This window comes from Benincasa hispida, chromosome 2 (genome assembly GCF_009727055.1).
Source record: "Benincasa hispida cultivar B227 chromosome 2, ASM972705v1, whole genome shotgun sequence".
Lineage (NCBI taxonomy): Eukaryota > Viridiplantae > Streptophyta > Magnoliopsida > Cucurbitales > Cucurbitaceae > Benincasa > Benincasa hispida.
In genome coordinates, this window is record NC_052350.1 from 14,197,993 (window position 1) to 14,215,212 (window position 17,220).

General features: G+C 34.3%; 2 protein-coding genes across 5 annotated transcripts; one reads left to right on the forward strand and one right to left on the reverse strand.

The window, feature by feature from the left end:
• The first annotated feature begins 1,226 nt into the window (after positions 1-1,226).
• Positions 1,227-6,747, forward strand: LOC120070905 (transcription factor bHLH35-like). 4 transcript variants are annotated; one of them, XM_039022800.1, is made up of 6 exons: positions 1,227-1,243; positions 1,390-1,549; positions 1,662-1,818; positions 1,922-2,161; positions 2,253-2,423; positions 6,281-6,747. In XM_039022800.1, exons 2-6 carry the CDS (start codon positions 1,476-1,478, stop codon positions 6,368-6,370), a joined length of 732 nt encoding a protein of 243 aa, XP_038878728.1. In that variant the 5' UTR covers positions 1,227-1,243; positions 1,390-1,475; the 3' UTR covers positions 6,371-6,747. The 4 variants fall into 4 exon arrangements, 3 of the variants coding, with proteins under 3 accessions (XP_038878728.1, XP_038878729.1, XP_038878730.1); XR_005480069.1 differs by lacking the exon at positions 1,227-1,243 and adding an exon at positions 6,074-6,172 and having other exon boundaries at positions 1,352-1,549; XM_039022801.1 differs by lacking the exon at positions 1,227-1,243 and adding an exon at positions 6,074-6,163 and having other exon boundaries at positions 1,352-1,549.
• A 1,320-nt stretch (positions 6,748-8,067) lies between these two features.
• Positions 8,068-16,177, reverse strand: LOC120070904. The gene is given in 3 exon segments (XM_039022799.1): positions 8,068-8,467; positions 14,840-15,996; positions 15,999-16,177. Coding segments are annotated over 3 exon segments (1,428 nt in total). The 5' UTR covers positions 16,108-16,177; the 3' UTR covers positions 8,068-8,305.
• Between the last annotated feature and the right edge of the window lie 1,043 nt (positions 16,178-17,220).

Sequence of the window (17,220 nt, forward strand, 5' to 3'; positions counted from 1 at the left end):
CAAATGTTTCCTTAAGAAGAGTGAAAGTCGCAATTAAAAATTTGAAGAAAAAATAAACCTAACTTATAAAAAAAAAAAAACATAATCGTTATCAAATATGACCCACTTTTCATACATTTAGCAAAATTTTAACTATTGTCATTTAAGACAACTAAAAGACTCCAAATTTTAACATCAACACCCATTTCAATTTTCAAACATAAAGACAAAAAATGCTCTGCCCCATCACTTTTTCAATGTCATCCAAATAGAATATTTGCCCAATCACAAAATTCCTCCAACAATATCCTTAAGAAATATTGACTTTGCCTTTACACAAATGGTAATTTGGAAAAAAAAAATTGAAAAAGTAAAAAGAGAAAAAGAGAAAAGGAGAAGGAAAAATACATCTTTGAAAAATTATAATTTCAAAATGGTAAAATTCATCGTCTAAAAACTCAACAACCAACTTAATAGAATTCAATTGGTTAAAATATTATATCATCAACTAAAATATTAGAAATTCAAATACTTATATTATAATATTATGAAAAACAAAATTAATATAATGAAAATTTTTATTAATTTATCAGAGTATGAGGTTTTAATATCCACTCAAACAATTATAGAACAAAAAAGGGAAAAAAAAATAAAATTTAAAGAGTAGATTACAAAAGTCATCAATAAAATATGGTAACAGTTGAAATTATATCATCAAACTTTTATAATTAAACCCTCAAATTTATATAAGTATTAAAATCAAATCATCAAACTTATAATAGTCCTAGAAATTTAACCACTAAATGATAAAAATTGAACATTCAAATTAAGTGATAATTACAATTTCTATTTATCTAATTTTAACATTTATATAAATTCGAAAACTCAATTTCTATTTATTCGTAACCATCATGTTCTCCTCTTCTTTACCACACGAATAAATTTTTTTAAATAAATAAATATATATATATATATTTAAAAAAAGTGTCATATGGCACGTTTCAATTGGATGGTAGCTGAATTGAAGTACCTAAATTTTTTCTTTTTTACACATAAGAGGATATTTGCAAATATCACCTTATTTTGCTTGTGATTTTTACCATTTGTCCAAATCTAAAAACAAGTAAAAGGTGAGTGAAGCAAAAAGCGAGTCAAAGAAATGAACGAATCGTTCCCACGGCAATCTGGACGGTCGAGATCTTTCCGGGAAATCTCAAGACTTCACACACAAGTTGGAGGTGATTGAAACTTCCATAATCCGCAGGTAACTGTAACATCCCCCTTGCTCTCTCTCTCTCTCTCTCTCTCTATATATATATATATAACTAATCACGAATGAAGTTCCACCCCTGCTCAAGTCATCTGNCAACACGATGAAATTATAATTTTTTTTATTTTTATTTTCTTTAGAAGAAGAAAGAAAATCTTCCTCTCCGTCGAAGCAATAATCGGACAACACCGCCGTCCGCCGTCCGCCGTCCGCCGTCCGCCGGGATATGGATTGTATCGGAGAGGATTATTATAATTCCTTAGGGACTGACATCTTCATAGCAACAGAAGAGCCTGGCAGGTCTTTTTTTCCCCCTCTCTATTTCTCTATTTTGAAAATGTTGATATGTTCAATGAGGGATTTAGGGATTTTTTTGAACTGCAATTTGACACCGGAGTTTTGGTGAAGACAGTTGGGGATTCGACGAGCCGGTTTCCGGCTATTATGATTCGAGTTCGCCGGACCCGTCGTCGTCGGCTTCGAAGAACACAGTATCGGAAAGGAATAGGAGAAAGAAGCTCAACGAGAGGCTTTTTGCACTCCGATCGGTTGTTCCCAATATAACTAAGGTTAGGATGAAATTCCTGGTGTTTGATTTTCATAACTAGGTATTAGCTCTCTTTTTGGACTTCTGGATTTTGAAATTAATCAATCGAGAAACGGATCGAGCAGATGGATAAGGCTTCAATTATAAAAGATGCTATCGATTATATCCAAGAATTGCATGACCAAGAGAGGAGGATTCAAGCTGAAATTTATGAGCTCGAAACAGGAAAGTTGAAGAAGATAACAGGTTATGAATTTGACCAGGATCAGCTTCCCTTGCTGCTCAGATCAAAGAGGAAGAAAACTGATCCTTACTTCAGCTTTGATTCTCCTGCTTCAAGAATTTCCCCCGTTGAAGTCCTGGATGTAAGTTTCATTCTCTCTTGCTGTCTCTAAAAGTTGCAACAAATGAATTGATTACAGATTTTTGAAGTGAGGGGTCTGTGATGAATTGCAGCTTAGTGTAACATACATGGGGGACAGAACAATAGTAGTGAGCATGACCTGCTGCAAAAGAGCAGATTCAATGGTTAAACTCTGTGAAGTTTTTGAATCACTGAAGCTCAAGATCATCACTGCCAATATTACTGCCGTCTCTGGAAGGCTTTTGAAAACTGTCTTCATTGAGGTAACTACCCTCTTTCCAATGTGACTGTCGCTTAATATAATTCATATAATCAAACTGATTATAGATTCGAGACACTTTTCTCTCGAACATCTATTAGATATCCGTATTGTGATGACCTCATCGAATAAAAAACTTAAACAGAAACTGGGTTTTTTCTCTTTTAGGTTTTTGTGCTTGAAGTATTTTGTTTCATTGTTCTTAAACCTGTTCAAATGGGTATTAAATGCATAAGAGAACTAACTGAAACCCAGTATAAATGGGACGTGGGAAGTGGTTTATCAGTGACTATAAGAAGAAATGAAATGGGAAAACAAGGAACTCGTGGCCTTAGGTAGGAACTTTGGTATGTTTTTTTTGTGAATTTCAATCATTTAGATAGAAGAAACGTTTGCCATGTGTGCTACCATAAGCATAGCCATTATTGATCCTCGAAAAAGGGGGGAGACTGAGAGATATGCAGATATGCTTTTGTCTGACTGAACATATGGTGGTATGAGTGAAATGTTTCTTTTCTGTTTTTTTAGCCTTCTAATATTACTATTATGTCGTTTTATTTGGTTGGTTGTTTGATGTCTTCTTGTTTATTTGGGGTTTCGAATTTACAATGTGCGCTTTACTGTTAACTCTCTTTTTTCCTTTACCTAATTTTCTTTGAAAGATATTTACAAAGAAAAAAAAAACGTTAAAAATTGTCAAGCATCTGACCAGCTTAGAGCATAGCTCACAGTATCTACGATGATTTGGTTCAATTCCCCACTCAATATGTGCCCAAAAAAAAAAACCAAAACTCTAGGTTCAAATTTTCTACACTTATCTATTAAAAAAATTAAAAAATTTATTTTAACGTTTATAGGTGAGTTAGGTGTTGGAATTTCCAAAAATAAAATGAAATAAAAATCCAACAAGCAATCATGTTTTCTTTTCCTGTGGGCCAGATTTTCTCCTTATGGTTGGTGTGTGTATTTTTCCTTTACATAAAGTGCGACGTTTTGTTATTCATTTACGAATAATTCCAAAATCGTATAACATAAATTACGAGTTGGAAATAAACAATATTTTATAACACCAAACACTTCCCATTCCTAAACATAGAAACAGTCTCATAAATGACTAGAACGATAATGATTTTTATCTTAAAGTCTTTTTGTTTTTTTTTTTTTTTTTTCTTGAAATTTATGTTCACTTGTTTCTAATTTTTTCATTATGATTTTCATACTTCTTCGAGAAACACTCCAACTCCTAAATAAATTCTAAAAAAAAACAAAAGCAAATTTTTCAAAACTATTTTTTTTAATTTTCAAAACTTAGTTCGATTTGTTAGAATATTAATTAAAAATAATAATAATAAAACGTGGAAATTTATGTTCTGCAATAGAACTATTTTAAAAACTAAATTGTTATCAAACAAAGCCTAAATTTTTGTTTCACAACTTTTTAAATCATTAGGGGGTGTTTAGATGGAGAGAATTGGGATGAGAATAAGGGTGAAAATGGGTAAGGAATACACATCCCCTTGTTTGATACAAGTTTTGAAGCTTTAGAAATAGGAATAAGTTATTACCATGCATTTCTTATACCCATCCAAAAGGATGAGTTTTCTTGATATCTACTCTCTCTCCTATTTTAATATATGAATTTATTCCTTTATTTTATATTATTAAAATTAATTATTATATGAATATTAAATTTATAATTTAGAAAACTATATTAAATTTTGAATTATAATATTTGGACTTAACTACTCCATATTTATAAATCAATTAATTAATTCTATAATAAACCATAAAAAAAAGGGTATATTGATAATATCAATTTATTAATAAATTATATATGTAATTAACTAAATATGATTATGATCAATATTTTATGAGATTATTTTTAATAATTATAATTAGTTTATCATTAATTAATTGTAATTCATTATTTTTTATTCACAAAATGTTATATTTATTATTTTAAAACTTATTTTAATTGTTATATAAATTCATCAAATTGATATATCAAATTATGTAATCAAGTAACTTTAATTATTATTATTTGATAGTTAAATAATTAATTTTGCTAAAAAATCTTGAATTGAATTTATTATTTATCAATTAATCTATCAAAATTTTAAAGGGGTTTTCATGATTAATTTTATAAATAAAATACAAAGCTAATTTATTACCGTAAAATCTGATAACATTCTCATGTACAACAAAACACAGTCATCGTAATCTTATTCCCAAGTTTTTTATACCTAAGCATATTTAATACTTGGCATCTTTAAAACCAACCAAACGGCCCTTTAGTGACAATCAATCCCATTTTAGGAAGGAGAAAAAAAAATACAACTCAGAAAATAAACAAATAAAGTCAAAATTAGGGGGAAGCGGGAGAGAACACCATGAAATCCATGAGTATTCATGTTTGAAACTAGTCGATTGTAAAACTTTCAATTTCTATCGAGTTGAAGATCTAGTGGTGCTACCCAAAGAGATAAATGAATAGCTGGTACTAAATACATTGTTTTTGGAGATTGATTTATTTATTCATTATTAAATTTAAGAAATTTGAATCTCTAACCTCTTCGATGGGGGAGAGGACATGTGTATTAGAACTATGTTCACATTGATTGGAGATCTTTTTATTTTTTTTTTTGAAGGAAAATTAGAAAATACAGCACAAAATGGGGCATAAACTAAGTATTGATTGCTTTTGAATGGAGAAAGGTAGAAGGAAGTGGGTCTATGGGAAATCATTCTATAATGAGCTGTCCAAGGAAGACAAAAGATATGATATGCAAATAAAGGAATGGGATAGACTAATTTGTGGGCTTATAGTCAATAAAAGTTATAAGAAACCACTTTGCCAGAGTGAAAAATCACTTGTGATGCAAAAATTTGGTGAGGTTAGGAATGACAGCATTTCTCCATTACCTCATCTCATCACCCCACATTTTTTGGAACATGTAATTGGCTAACATGTCTATTGCTTTTCTCCACTTCACCCTTCTTTTTCATGATTGTGTTCTCAATTATATACAAAATTTTCACATCCAGCTAGTGGCAGGTTTACATTTATAAAGTTTTTCTTTCCCCCGAGGCTAACCTGCCTGTCTTAAGTTCACACCTCTCTCCTAGGTGTCTTTGTCACAAGGCAGAGGGTTATATTGATGATGATAAGCCTATCCAACCAAGTTGATAGATACTACACAACTCTAGGTCAACTTTTTTATTGGTTCATTTATTACTTACTAGGAACAAAGAAATTCAAAACAAGTTGGTTGGTGATTGAATTCAACACAAAAGAATAGTGACTACCGTATTTTAAGACTTATCGATCAATCACATTCTCAGATTGATATTGGAGTGAGAATTGATGACATAGTTACTAAACTATATTTGGATCTGACAAAGTTTATATATTTGTTTTTCTAGTTTAGGATGACAACTATTTTAAAATAATAATAATAATAATAATAATAATAATAATATCATTTCTTTCCAATTACTGGAAATAATTGTCGAATGGGTGCTCATACTTTAAATAGGTATAAGTTGTATAATTAACTTTTTTAGCTTTCACTTTTTTCTAGAAAGCAATCAGACAAATAGGAAAGAGAATAATCATATAATTGATGCTTTTAATTATTTGTGTTTTTATGGCAGCCACCTGTGTCCAAATCAACTTACACTATTCTTTATCTGACCTTATAAGGAATATCTGTTAGAAAAATTTCCAACTCCCTGTATAAGAAGGTAGACATGGTGAGATTGAAGTAGAAGCCATTAAAACAACAACTAGCTCTTAGAAAATTAACCCTTCCCAAGCTGAACTCCAAGATCTAATGAAGTTTATACTTTCTGGAATTGCAGGCTGAGCAAGAGGAGAGAGATTACTTGAAGATTAAAATAGAAACAGCCATTGCAGGTCTTAATGACCCACATAGCCCCATGAGTATCTGAGCCCACAAATGGAAAACACACACGAGAGATTATCTCTCGGCCTTTTTAGCTGTCAACGGCTGGAAACTAGTTCTCTTTCCCTGATCAGAGTTTTCCATTTTGCTCTTTCTTGGGGTTTTCATGTCACAAATTGTTTTCCTGTTGAGAGAGTTCTCCTTTCAGGGGTTCCGATAATTCGTTTCTTGGTCCAAGAAGATATCAGATGTAGGAATGTATTTACATAATAATTAGTTTGAGTGTTTACATGATAATGTTTTCCCTTTGACGTGCTTGAGTGTCTAAATGCCCGGCACATCATCAAGATTGCAATATCCAATTTCTTGACAGTTTTATCAAAAAGAAAAAAAAAAATTAGTCAACTTTGCCTATTCGACCAATCAAGATTGCAATATCCAATTTCTTGACAGTTTTATCAAAAAGAAAAAAAAAATTAGTCAACTTTGCCTATTCGACCAATCTGCAATACTGACAATCTGACAGTATAAAAGATTCATATTGAAAAGGATCGATATACCTCTTGAAAATTTTCTGTTGGAAGACTTAGATTGTTTTGATACATTAACATGCTTTTAAAAATAGTGTTGGGATCCACTAATATCTATGAAAAACAATTTATAGTGTGAACAAAATGAATATCACACAGTATGACAAACTGAATTCACAAGGTTTCACCCTGATGGTGGCAACCACCCCTATCTAAGGATAATACATCAGAAAAATTGAAAAAGAATATATAAGAAGACAGAAGCAGTCACCATATCTATCTATTTCCTTTAGTATATGGGGTGGGGGCCATGGGAGGTTGGGTGGATCGGTGCTAAAACCGCTATTAATTTCTTCTCGAGTTAAAGGAAAAAAAAAGACCCGATGGGTCTAAAAACCAGAAGACACAGAACTAACAAAATGGTGCTCAAAAGGAGTTCCACCATTTCTTTTCAAAAAGGGGAAAACTTGTGCCCTCTAACCTCAAGTTTGAACTTTGGATCAATAATTTTATAGTTTCCATTTGAGAAGTTTAGAAGAGGTTCAAGGTTAGTCATGAACGATATTCGACACTTAACAAAAGATAAGGGTGACATTTTGAAGTTTAACAATGACACAACCATAGGTAGGCAACCGAGACAGTGGTATGGCTAAAGATGAGGAATCCTTGTTGACAAGTGTAAAACTTCGAAACTTAGGGTTCAAATAGAATTATCATTCAAATTTCAGTGACCAAAAACATTATTTTCTAAAAAAAAAAAATAGAAAACAAACAACCACCCTATCCTTCAAGCCGTTTAAACCAGAAGATTTGGACTATACTCCCCGTGTTGTGAGTTTTCCAAATGTTCAGTTTTTTGCATGGGCAACACATGGACAGTAGAGATATGACTGGAGAATTCCTTCTCCATCCACTCTTCAAGAGAAGGGTCGCTTTTTTTGGTTTGTTGAGATGTATGCAATCTTATAAGTTATGAGAGAAAGGCAGAATGGCAAGATATTTAGAGGAGTAGAAATGGACGTTAGTGAGGCAACTCTCTAAGCTTCAATTTCAAAGACCTATAAAGTATTCTATAGGCACTATTTTCCATAGTTGGAATTTTTTTTGTGGGCTTGGTTTTTCTATATACCTTTCTATTCTTTCATCTTTTTTTTCTCAATTAAAATTGTTTCTATAAATTAAAATAATAATAATAATAATAATAAATAAACGATAAGCTTAAAACATAACCTCCTTGATCAGCGTTGGATTTCGATAGAGTCGTTGAAATCCCATTCTTGAACATAGAAGAAGCCGTGTTGCAAAAAGTTATAACGAACCATTCAAGTTACACGATTGCCTTAAGACCAATAAAGTGTATATATAAACCATGCAAGTTTATGATATTTAGCACGCTACCTCCGTGGAGCACATTAATTACATACCACAGGTGCAAGGATATCTTTTAGGGATCACCAGCCATACTTTCCTTGTGTTTCAGCCTTTGTTAATAAACCTCTTGCACGCCTCTCCGCTAATTCCATCTCTTTCTGCTTCATATCATAATACAACGAAGAAATTTGATGCTTTCTCTTGTGCAACTTTGAAGGTTTCCCCTTGGTTGAGGGGGCAGGCTACAGAAAAGGAGATGCAGACAAACAAATCAGTGCAATGGAGAAATAAAAATATGAAATATAGGACCTCAATACGACTTGGACAAAACTTTCATATTTAGCCATCATTTGGTTGATATATACATTTTTAAAAGCATCAGCACTTGAATACAAATTTCAGCTCCAATGGCTATTTGATTCCAATGTGGAATCATCCTCCGATGACAACATGAAACTGCTATACACTACATGAACAAAGATTATGAAGTGATCCACCTCTCAAACATCTTGCACCAATACTCCATCTACACATATTAAGGGGAAAATGTTTTTCAATAAACTGATTTTCATTTAAACACTTTTGACAAAAATTGTTGAAAATACATTTCAAAATCTATTGAGTGGTTGCCAAATGCTCCAATTTTGTTTTCCCAAAATGACTTATTTTTTAAATTAAACACTTGAAAATGCATTTCAAACACACTCTAATTCTCAGAATGCCTATTTGGTAACCATTTTGTTTTTTGTTTTTGTTTTTTAAAATTAAGCCTATGGACATTCCTCCCACCTTCAAATTTCTTCTTTTGTTATCTACTTTTCACCAGAGAACTAAAAAAAATAGCTTTAAAAAAGTTGTTTTGTTTTTGGAATTTGGCTAAGAATTAAACCATTGTATTTAAGAAAGATACAAATCATTGTAAGAAATGTGGATGAAATAGGCATAATTTTAAAATACAAAAACCAAATGATTACCAAATGAAGCCTTAGTGATTCAACGTTCTGAAAATATATATTCATTTCTTTAGGAAACTGATTTGATAGAGAGAAAATTACAGAAGAAACTAAGTCTCCAAGCCAAAGAAGACTATGGAAACCTCTTCCAATTGGCACAACTAGAGTTGTACATTCATGATTGGCGATGTATCCTTCAAAAGTCTATTCCCCAACCTTTGCTCCACCTTCAATGATACTCACACAGCATCTTTCTTCTATTCCCATCCCCCCAAATCCCCAGGTCACAAAATCCCTCAGCCCATCCAGATTCGTAGGTATGGTTTCAGGACTCAATAGATACCTATTCTTGCAGCTCTCCTTACCAACATTTGCAAAGTGATAAGTAAAGACAAATGCCCCCAAAAGATTGAGATTTTTATTTGGGAAATCACAATGAAGAGCATCAACGCCAGTGTTTTGAAAAGCCCTCCTTCCAGGAGCGCACTTAGGCACTAGGCACCCAAAAGAAGGTGGCCTTCTATGAAGGTCCAAGACCCAAAGCCCAGAGCCTTGGGGCTTTTTCATTCTTTTAAAAAATTGTAATAATTAGGGTTTTCCTTCTTTTATTAACTTAAAAATAAATAAATTGTCCTTGTGTCCAGGATTTCCCTTTTCATATTCTCACTTCAACTATGCATCCTCTTCTTTGTACTAGTACTTATATATGTAGTGAAAAAAGAAGACAGTTTTTGCGTCTTGTACTTAAGTCCCAAAAGACTATTGCGCCTAGAATTTTAAAAAACACTAAACACACAAGACAAAAATTCAGAGAAGGAATTCAGTAGTTTTCAGACTCCCCCACTGGTGCCCTATTTTCAAACAAGATTGAGAATCCAAAGACCCCCTTTTTGTCCACGTCTATTTGCTTGTAGATTTTGGAGGCTCGGCCAGGCCTTAGCTCTAGATAGTGATATATCCAGTACGAAATACTCTCTCATGCTATCCCCCACCCCTTAAAAAGATGGTAAATGTTATTTGGCTTAATCTCATCTGCAATTATTTTTCCAGGGAGAAGGGTTTGGAACCCTTCTCCTTCCACGTGTTCTCTTGTCATTCCCATTCTCATGCTTCATATTTCACTATTGCTTTGACGACTCCTTCCAAGACATCAATTTTTTTTTACACTTCATGGAAGGTTATAACTCCAAAGTTAATACCTTGTACCATGTTCAACGACACTCTTTTTTCATTTTGTTACCACAATTGTTCATTCTCTGACGGAGGCATCAAGAGGACCTAAATCATTTGTTGTGGGATTGCTAGTTTGCAAACTACTTTGGAGTTGGTTTGAGTTCGTTTGGTGTTACTGGGGCACACAATAATGGGATTTTAGTGGGGGAAATGTTTTTTAATCCTCCATTTAGGAAGAGGAACAAAGTATTGTGAAAAGAAGTTTAGAAAGGTCGAAATCGAGAGTGGAGGTCTTAGAGGATGCTTATCTGTGGGTGTTAGTCTTTTTTTTGGGTGGGATGGGGGATGAGAAACATTTCATTGATTAATGAAATTATGATATTAGAATTGCTTTTTAGATTGGAGTCCTTTTTGTAGCTAGTGTCCAACTCACAATTTCTTGAACTTGTTTTTTGTATCCACCTATATTCTTTCATTTTTTCAATCAAACCTTGCTTTCTTACCCGAAAAAATCTATTCATATTCATTGTAATTATTCCCTTGATGACCTATGGGATAACTAGAGGGGCTTTTTGAACTCTCCATCCACAACCATTAACCTTAGGAAGACTTTCCTTCCTTTTTCTACTACATTACTTTGCCGAAATCTTATTTTGCCCTCAAAGAGGTAAATACAACAATGAGCATATCGTTTATATCAATGAAGAGGAATAAAATTATGGTTGTCCAAGAATGCTTTATTTGGTTCGATTTTTCCTTCCAAACCACAAAAGCCATACATACATACATACATATATATATGTATGTATGTATGTATGTGTATATATATATGTGTGTGTGTGTATGTATGTATGTATGTGTATATATATATATATTAAACTGGCTTTAACCAGGGAAAAAAATCTCATTCGAAAGGGTGACTGGCAAGAGCTAAAAGGAGGCTTTTTATATTGAAGGAGCTTATGTATCAATTGAAGTTAGAGGCAGGGCTATGAAATTCCAGAACTGTTTGGCATAATAGAGTTTCTTCATCCCTACCACAAATAGAATACCAACCAGTGGAAAGCTGGTGAATACTTATAAGTTATACTAAATTAGCTTCCACGATTTTCTTATCCCCACCACCCTCAGATGTATTCTTTGTCCCCAAAATCAAACAAGATGGCAACAGTTTACTAGTTTCTCACAATTTCAAATCAATCAGCATGGATATGAGTGTTTCATATGGAAAAATTCTTCAAAGCTAAGAAGGACTAAAATATAGATGTCGATATTGATATTGAGATTTCAATTTTACGGATATATCGATGGATATATCGATATCAACGGATATTTCTGTAAGTCGCGAAATCAATAAAATTTATTTAAATTGATAATTAAGTTGTTTTTACTCCAAAATTAAGTTATGGATATTGTTATTAGTAGTCATATTCATATTGGACAAAATAGAAGACATTTTTATGTTTTATGAGCATGTATAAAAAATGTTTGAGATATCCATGGATATTTAATATCGATATTGAACCCTTCAATTTACGTATATATCGATAGATATATCGACATATCCATGGATATTTTCATTCTCGAGCTAAAAATAGTGTGTACTTAAAAATAGATATGCTTTTCCTTCACACATTTATTTGAATTTGACATTTTGAGGAACAATTAAAAAAAAATCAAGCTAAGGGATCTTCAATGGAAAATTCAAACAAAGAAAGCCTTCAAATCTACACTTCTGTATCTTCTTATTCATTGATGAAGTTCTCCCAAAGGAGAATCCAAATTATGAGAGCCTTCAAATTTCCATTTTTATATCCTATTTCTATGATGAAGTACTTCCAAAATGCCTCAAAAGATATATTTTCTCCCCCAAAAAATCTCACTATTCCTCTCAAGCTAAAGACACCAAAGAAGAGCCCTCGATAAAGTAAGTCAGGTTAATCTTTGCATTCCGTCTTCAAGTGTGCCATCTAAAATGAAAGGAGATTCTTGATGTCATTCAGCAAGGAGTTGCCCAACAAAATGGAAAGAATAAAGCTCCATAACTGATCATAAATAGCAACATATTAGGGGAGGGCCAGTCAACGGAGGTCTCTTTTAGTTCTTTCTTGAGTGTTGATATTGCCTAATGTGCACTGGCACTAGAATGTCTTAATTCTTTTTTGGGCATTTACCTTGTCACAACTATTCTATTACAATCATATGTGCGAATGGGAGAAAAAGAACTCCGGTTAACTTTTTGGGAGATTTTCCTCTTAATACTCTACAGACCATAAATCTATTTCTTTCATATTTTTTAGCGTCCAAGCTACATCGTTGGTCCCTTGCTTTCCCAAACTCTATTTCTGATCTCTTGGCATCTTTGTTTGAGGGTCATCCTCTGGGTGGTATTAAGCAGACTATTTGGCTGGTTTTGCTGCGTGCTTTCATTTGGGCTGTCATCTTTTTAGAGAGACAGCCTCTACTTTTGATAAATTTTTGGATACGGTTCTTACTTATGTTTATAATTGGTGTAAATCTGAGTCTCCTTTTACTTCTCATACTTTATCTTTTTTTCCTTCACAATTGGAGAGACTTTTTGTAATCACCTTTAGGTGTTGGGTTTTTCCCTATTCCATTTATTCGACGAATTGTTTCTCCCCACCCCAAACCAAACAAAACTTGCACGTATCTCAACTAATCTCACATGCCAACAACTTAACCTCACAACATTCCGTGTGTATTTGGTTTAACTTTTCAAATGTTTTAGTTTGAAAATAAGTCATTCTAGAAAAAATTAAAATGTTTGGCAACCCCACAAATAGCTTTTGAAACACTTTCAGGGTGTATTTTAAATAGTTTTGATCAAAAGAGTTCTAAGCCACTGGCCATGCTCCTACCTCAGTCTCCCTTTATTTGGCAAACCTAAATTGGTTTCCTTTTGGGATCCTATTATCGAAAAGGTTGAGAAAAGTCTCCACACTTGGAACCACAATCAGATCTCTAGGGTGGTCGCCTTACACTCCTCCAAGCTACACTATCCAATCTACCCACATATTACATGCCATTATACAAATTACCCTCCACAATAGCCAACACCACCTTTCCAAATTATATTGGAGGACCATGGTGAGACATTTTAGAGCATATGAATCTTATTAAAGATAAAGTCAAAATTAAAATGGGTAATGAGAAAAATGCCTCTTTGGGAATGATAGATGGATCAGAACCTCCCCTCTAGAGAAGCTTTCCCTAGATTATTCTACCTATCCACACAAAAAAGGTCTTCCATTCATGACTTTGGGACTCTAGACACAGATGGTCTCTTTATCACGAGAAATTTAAAGGATGAAAAGTTTGATGAGTGGCTTGATCTTATGAATTGCCTACACGGTGTCCTTCTATCCACTAGCAAGGATAAATGGATTTGGGAGCCATATGCCAAAGGTTCTTTCTCCACAAAATCCCTCTCCCACGTTTTGGGAGCAATTTGGCTTCCTCGGTCACCCCTTCCATGCTGCTATATGGAAGGACACATGCCCAGAAAAGATCAAGTTCTTCAATTGGGAAGTTAGTCACAATGCCATTAACACCAGTGACAGAATGCAGAACCATCTCCCCTACATGGCCATCTCCCCCCATTGCTGCTACATTTGCAAGTGTGGTCCTGACTCATCTAATCACCTCTTCATACACTGTCACTTTGCTGACAGGTTTTGGAAGGAAATATTCATTTCTTTTGGGTGGCACACAGCCCTCCCTAAAGATACTAGTGGCACCCTCACTTACACTCCCACCGGTCATCCTTTCACCAAAAAAAAAAAAGGAAAAAATGTGGATGCATTTGATACGTGCTTTCTTATGAATTACATGGAAGGAGAGAAACAAACGTCTGTTCACAGATAAGGGAAGCTCTTCTGATATCTTTTTTATCTTATTATCTTTCATACTATATCTTGGTGTAAATGCACATCATTTTTTAATTCATACACCCTTTCTTCCCTTTTGACCAACTGGAGAATTCTTATGTAACTCCATTGGCTTGGGCTCCCTTTTTTTAAAAAAAAATCATACATTAATGAATTTGCTTCCTATCAAATAATAATAATATTGACTTTTTATTAAAAAAAATATTTTTTTCTCTCTTGTCAATCAAAAATACCCTTAGTTGCACGATTTTAATATCCAAAATAATTCAGCCATGACATTTGTACCCATAACCCTAAATATTTATGCATAAATATCCAAAATAAAGACTATCGAATGGTAATTTTACCATCTTAGCACCACATAACATAAATATCCAATGCTATAACATGACTCTAATCTTTCATTGGATGGTATAGTCTTCTATCCTAACAACCAATGTACATGTGAAAACTAAAACCAAGGACATCGACTTGCTGATGCAAAATTCACAAGAAGTCCCAGAGATAAACTATGTTGTAATTGTATATACCAGACAGTCTCATTGTATGTTATTTTGCCATGAAGCGATAAGTGACATACCTGGTAAGAAGGACCAAAAGCGATCCCAGTTAACTTGACCTGATCCTGCCTCGGCCGATTCTTCATCAATTCATCTTGCTTCACCTCAAGTATTTCTAATGGAACTTCATTTCTTCTTCTCTTCTCAGGTATTCTAACAGCATTTTGGGTGTCCACCATTGTCGGCTGACTGGCAGGGTCACTACCGTATTGCATGTGATCACCATAGTTACCATTACTCCCATAACTTCCATAGTCACCAGCGGTACTTGCACTAGAGACAGACTGTGCTTCACCAACCACATTCTGATCGACACTGTAGTGGTAATTCCCATAACTATCGTAGCTTGCGTGATTCCAAGCATTTTGTTCTGTACCGAAATTGTAAGTTGCAGCATTTTCATAGTTTTCCCTGTGATTAGCAACATTCTGCTCAACACCGGAATTGTAATTTACAAAACTATCGTAGTTTTCAGTACTGTGATCAATATTTTGAGTGCTACCCGAATCATTCACTACGTTTAAATCATCAGAAGACGAGACCGACACATCTGTTTCGATAATCGACCTCCGGCCAGAACCTGAGCTCGAACCAACTCCCAGCGTTGCCGAATTCTTTGGTGCTGGAATGCTTGACAAGAACGACGTCACAGAAGGAGTTTGGAACGAGGATTGGGATGCCTTCCGGCGCCTTATTTCTTCTTCTTCTTCGTCATCGTCGTCCTCTTCTTCACCCAATTTCAGCAAAGAAGAGTTGACGGGTGGCTTAAAGAGGACGACCTTTTTCTGCTGGAACACCAAGGACGAGGGATTTGATTTAGGTTCCTTCAACTTCTGCGAATTAGGTTGTGGAAGGGAAGAAAACATAGACACTGATTTCTTGAGATTCCCGTTGTCACTACCGTCGCCATCAAATCGAGAACTGGAACTGGAAGTCGAAAAGTCCGTAGGGTTTCCCTTGGGCCGCGGAAGGGAAGAGAATATAGAGGAAGGTTTATTCGATGCGGAGGGCGAATCTCCTTCTTCTAGGTCTTCGTTTTTATCGCCATCGAAGAAACCGGTGGGCAGAGAAGGCTTGGCGGATTGGTTAAGCTGGGGGAGGGATTGGAAAAGGGATGAAGATTTGGGCGGGGGAAGAGACGAGGAGAAAGATGAGATTCTGAAGGTGGAGGATTCGAGAACTCGGATCTCTGAGGTTTACTAATTGACGACGGTGGCTGCGGCGGCGGTTGTTGGTGCTGCTCTTCTTCGTCGGAGGAGGAGGCGTAGTTGGCTAACAGAGAGTCCATGAGTTAAAGAGAGATGGCGAGGTTTTGGAAGTGGGGAATGGACGCAATTGAAATGGCGACGTGGTTATTGTGTGAATACCCTTCTTGGAAAAAGAAAAAAAATCAATTTATTTTAATTTATTTTAATTTTCCATTTTATAACAATTTCTAAAAATATTGTATTATTTTATTATTTTATTATATTATTTAACTTCTCTAACAACAATAAATTAAAAAAATATATATCTCATAAAAAATTTTAAAAAAATGTAAATTAAAATGTCTCGTTTATTTTAATGTTTTTCTTGATGTTGCTATAGTACCTCTGCAGGCTACGACCCCGACCATGTCTATGAAGATGAAGGACCAGCCTCTGAGTCATAATGTCCTGAACCAAATGTTGGCATCATCATCATCGGACTAACATAATTAGTTTGACTATGTGTCCGCATCACAGTGGCAACTTTACCACATTATGGCCACCCTCATCAAACTCATCCTATTGTTCGGTCCTCTACATCTAGGAGTTGGTGGAGGAACAATAATCGTACACATAATGTATCTCCTCCATGTAGCTTTAGTTGTCACTACATATAGCAAGAACCTGGTTCAGATCATTCACAACATCACGGAGTCTATTGTTATTCGATCTATGTGAATTATAAAACAATTAGATAATATTTAAAATAAATTTAAATTAAAAATAATTAGATAATATTCATTTGTTTACCATATGACCTACAGCTGCTCCCGGACGAGTGACGTAGTGCCTTGTGATATTATTATACCAATGAATATAGTCTTGAGTAACATCCCTATCAAACTGTTCAATAGAAACCCCCACTGCAATAAACCTTGCACGATAGTGTCATCACACTACCAAGTGTGCAACTTTTTCGGACCAATTTACAATCCTTAAGTCGATATCATGCAGTAGGGGTTCAGTATTACAAGGCGATGGGACATCCTATTGAAAACCGAATTGTCTCATCACCCTGTTAGGAAGATGTCACTCACCAATGTGAAAACATATGAGATAGCTCATCGTCCGCCATATGTTTTGACCATTCATACAGAAATTAGGCAAGGTATGCATAATAATTTTATACGACTCCCAAATAACCTAAAACACAA

Bases quoted from the DNA above. Each gene is read 5' to 3' on its own strand.
- LOC120070905 (XM_039022800.1), top strand. From the start codon at position 1,476: ATGGATTGTATCGGAGAGGATTATTATAATTCCTTAGGGACTGACATC. The intron at 1,819-1,921 runs GTTAGGATGAAA...CGGATCGAGCAG, and splicing joins TTGTTCCCAATATAACTAAG to ATGGATAAGGCTTCAATTAT. The intron at 2,162-2,252 runs GTAAGTTTCATT...GATGAATTGCAG, and splicing joins CCCCCGTTGAAGTCCTGGAT to CTTAGTGTAACATACATGGG.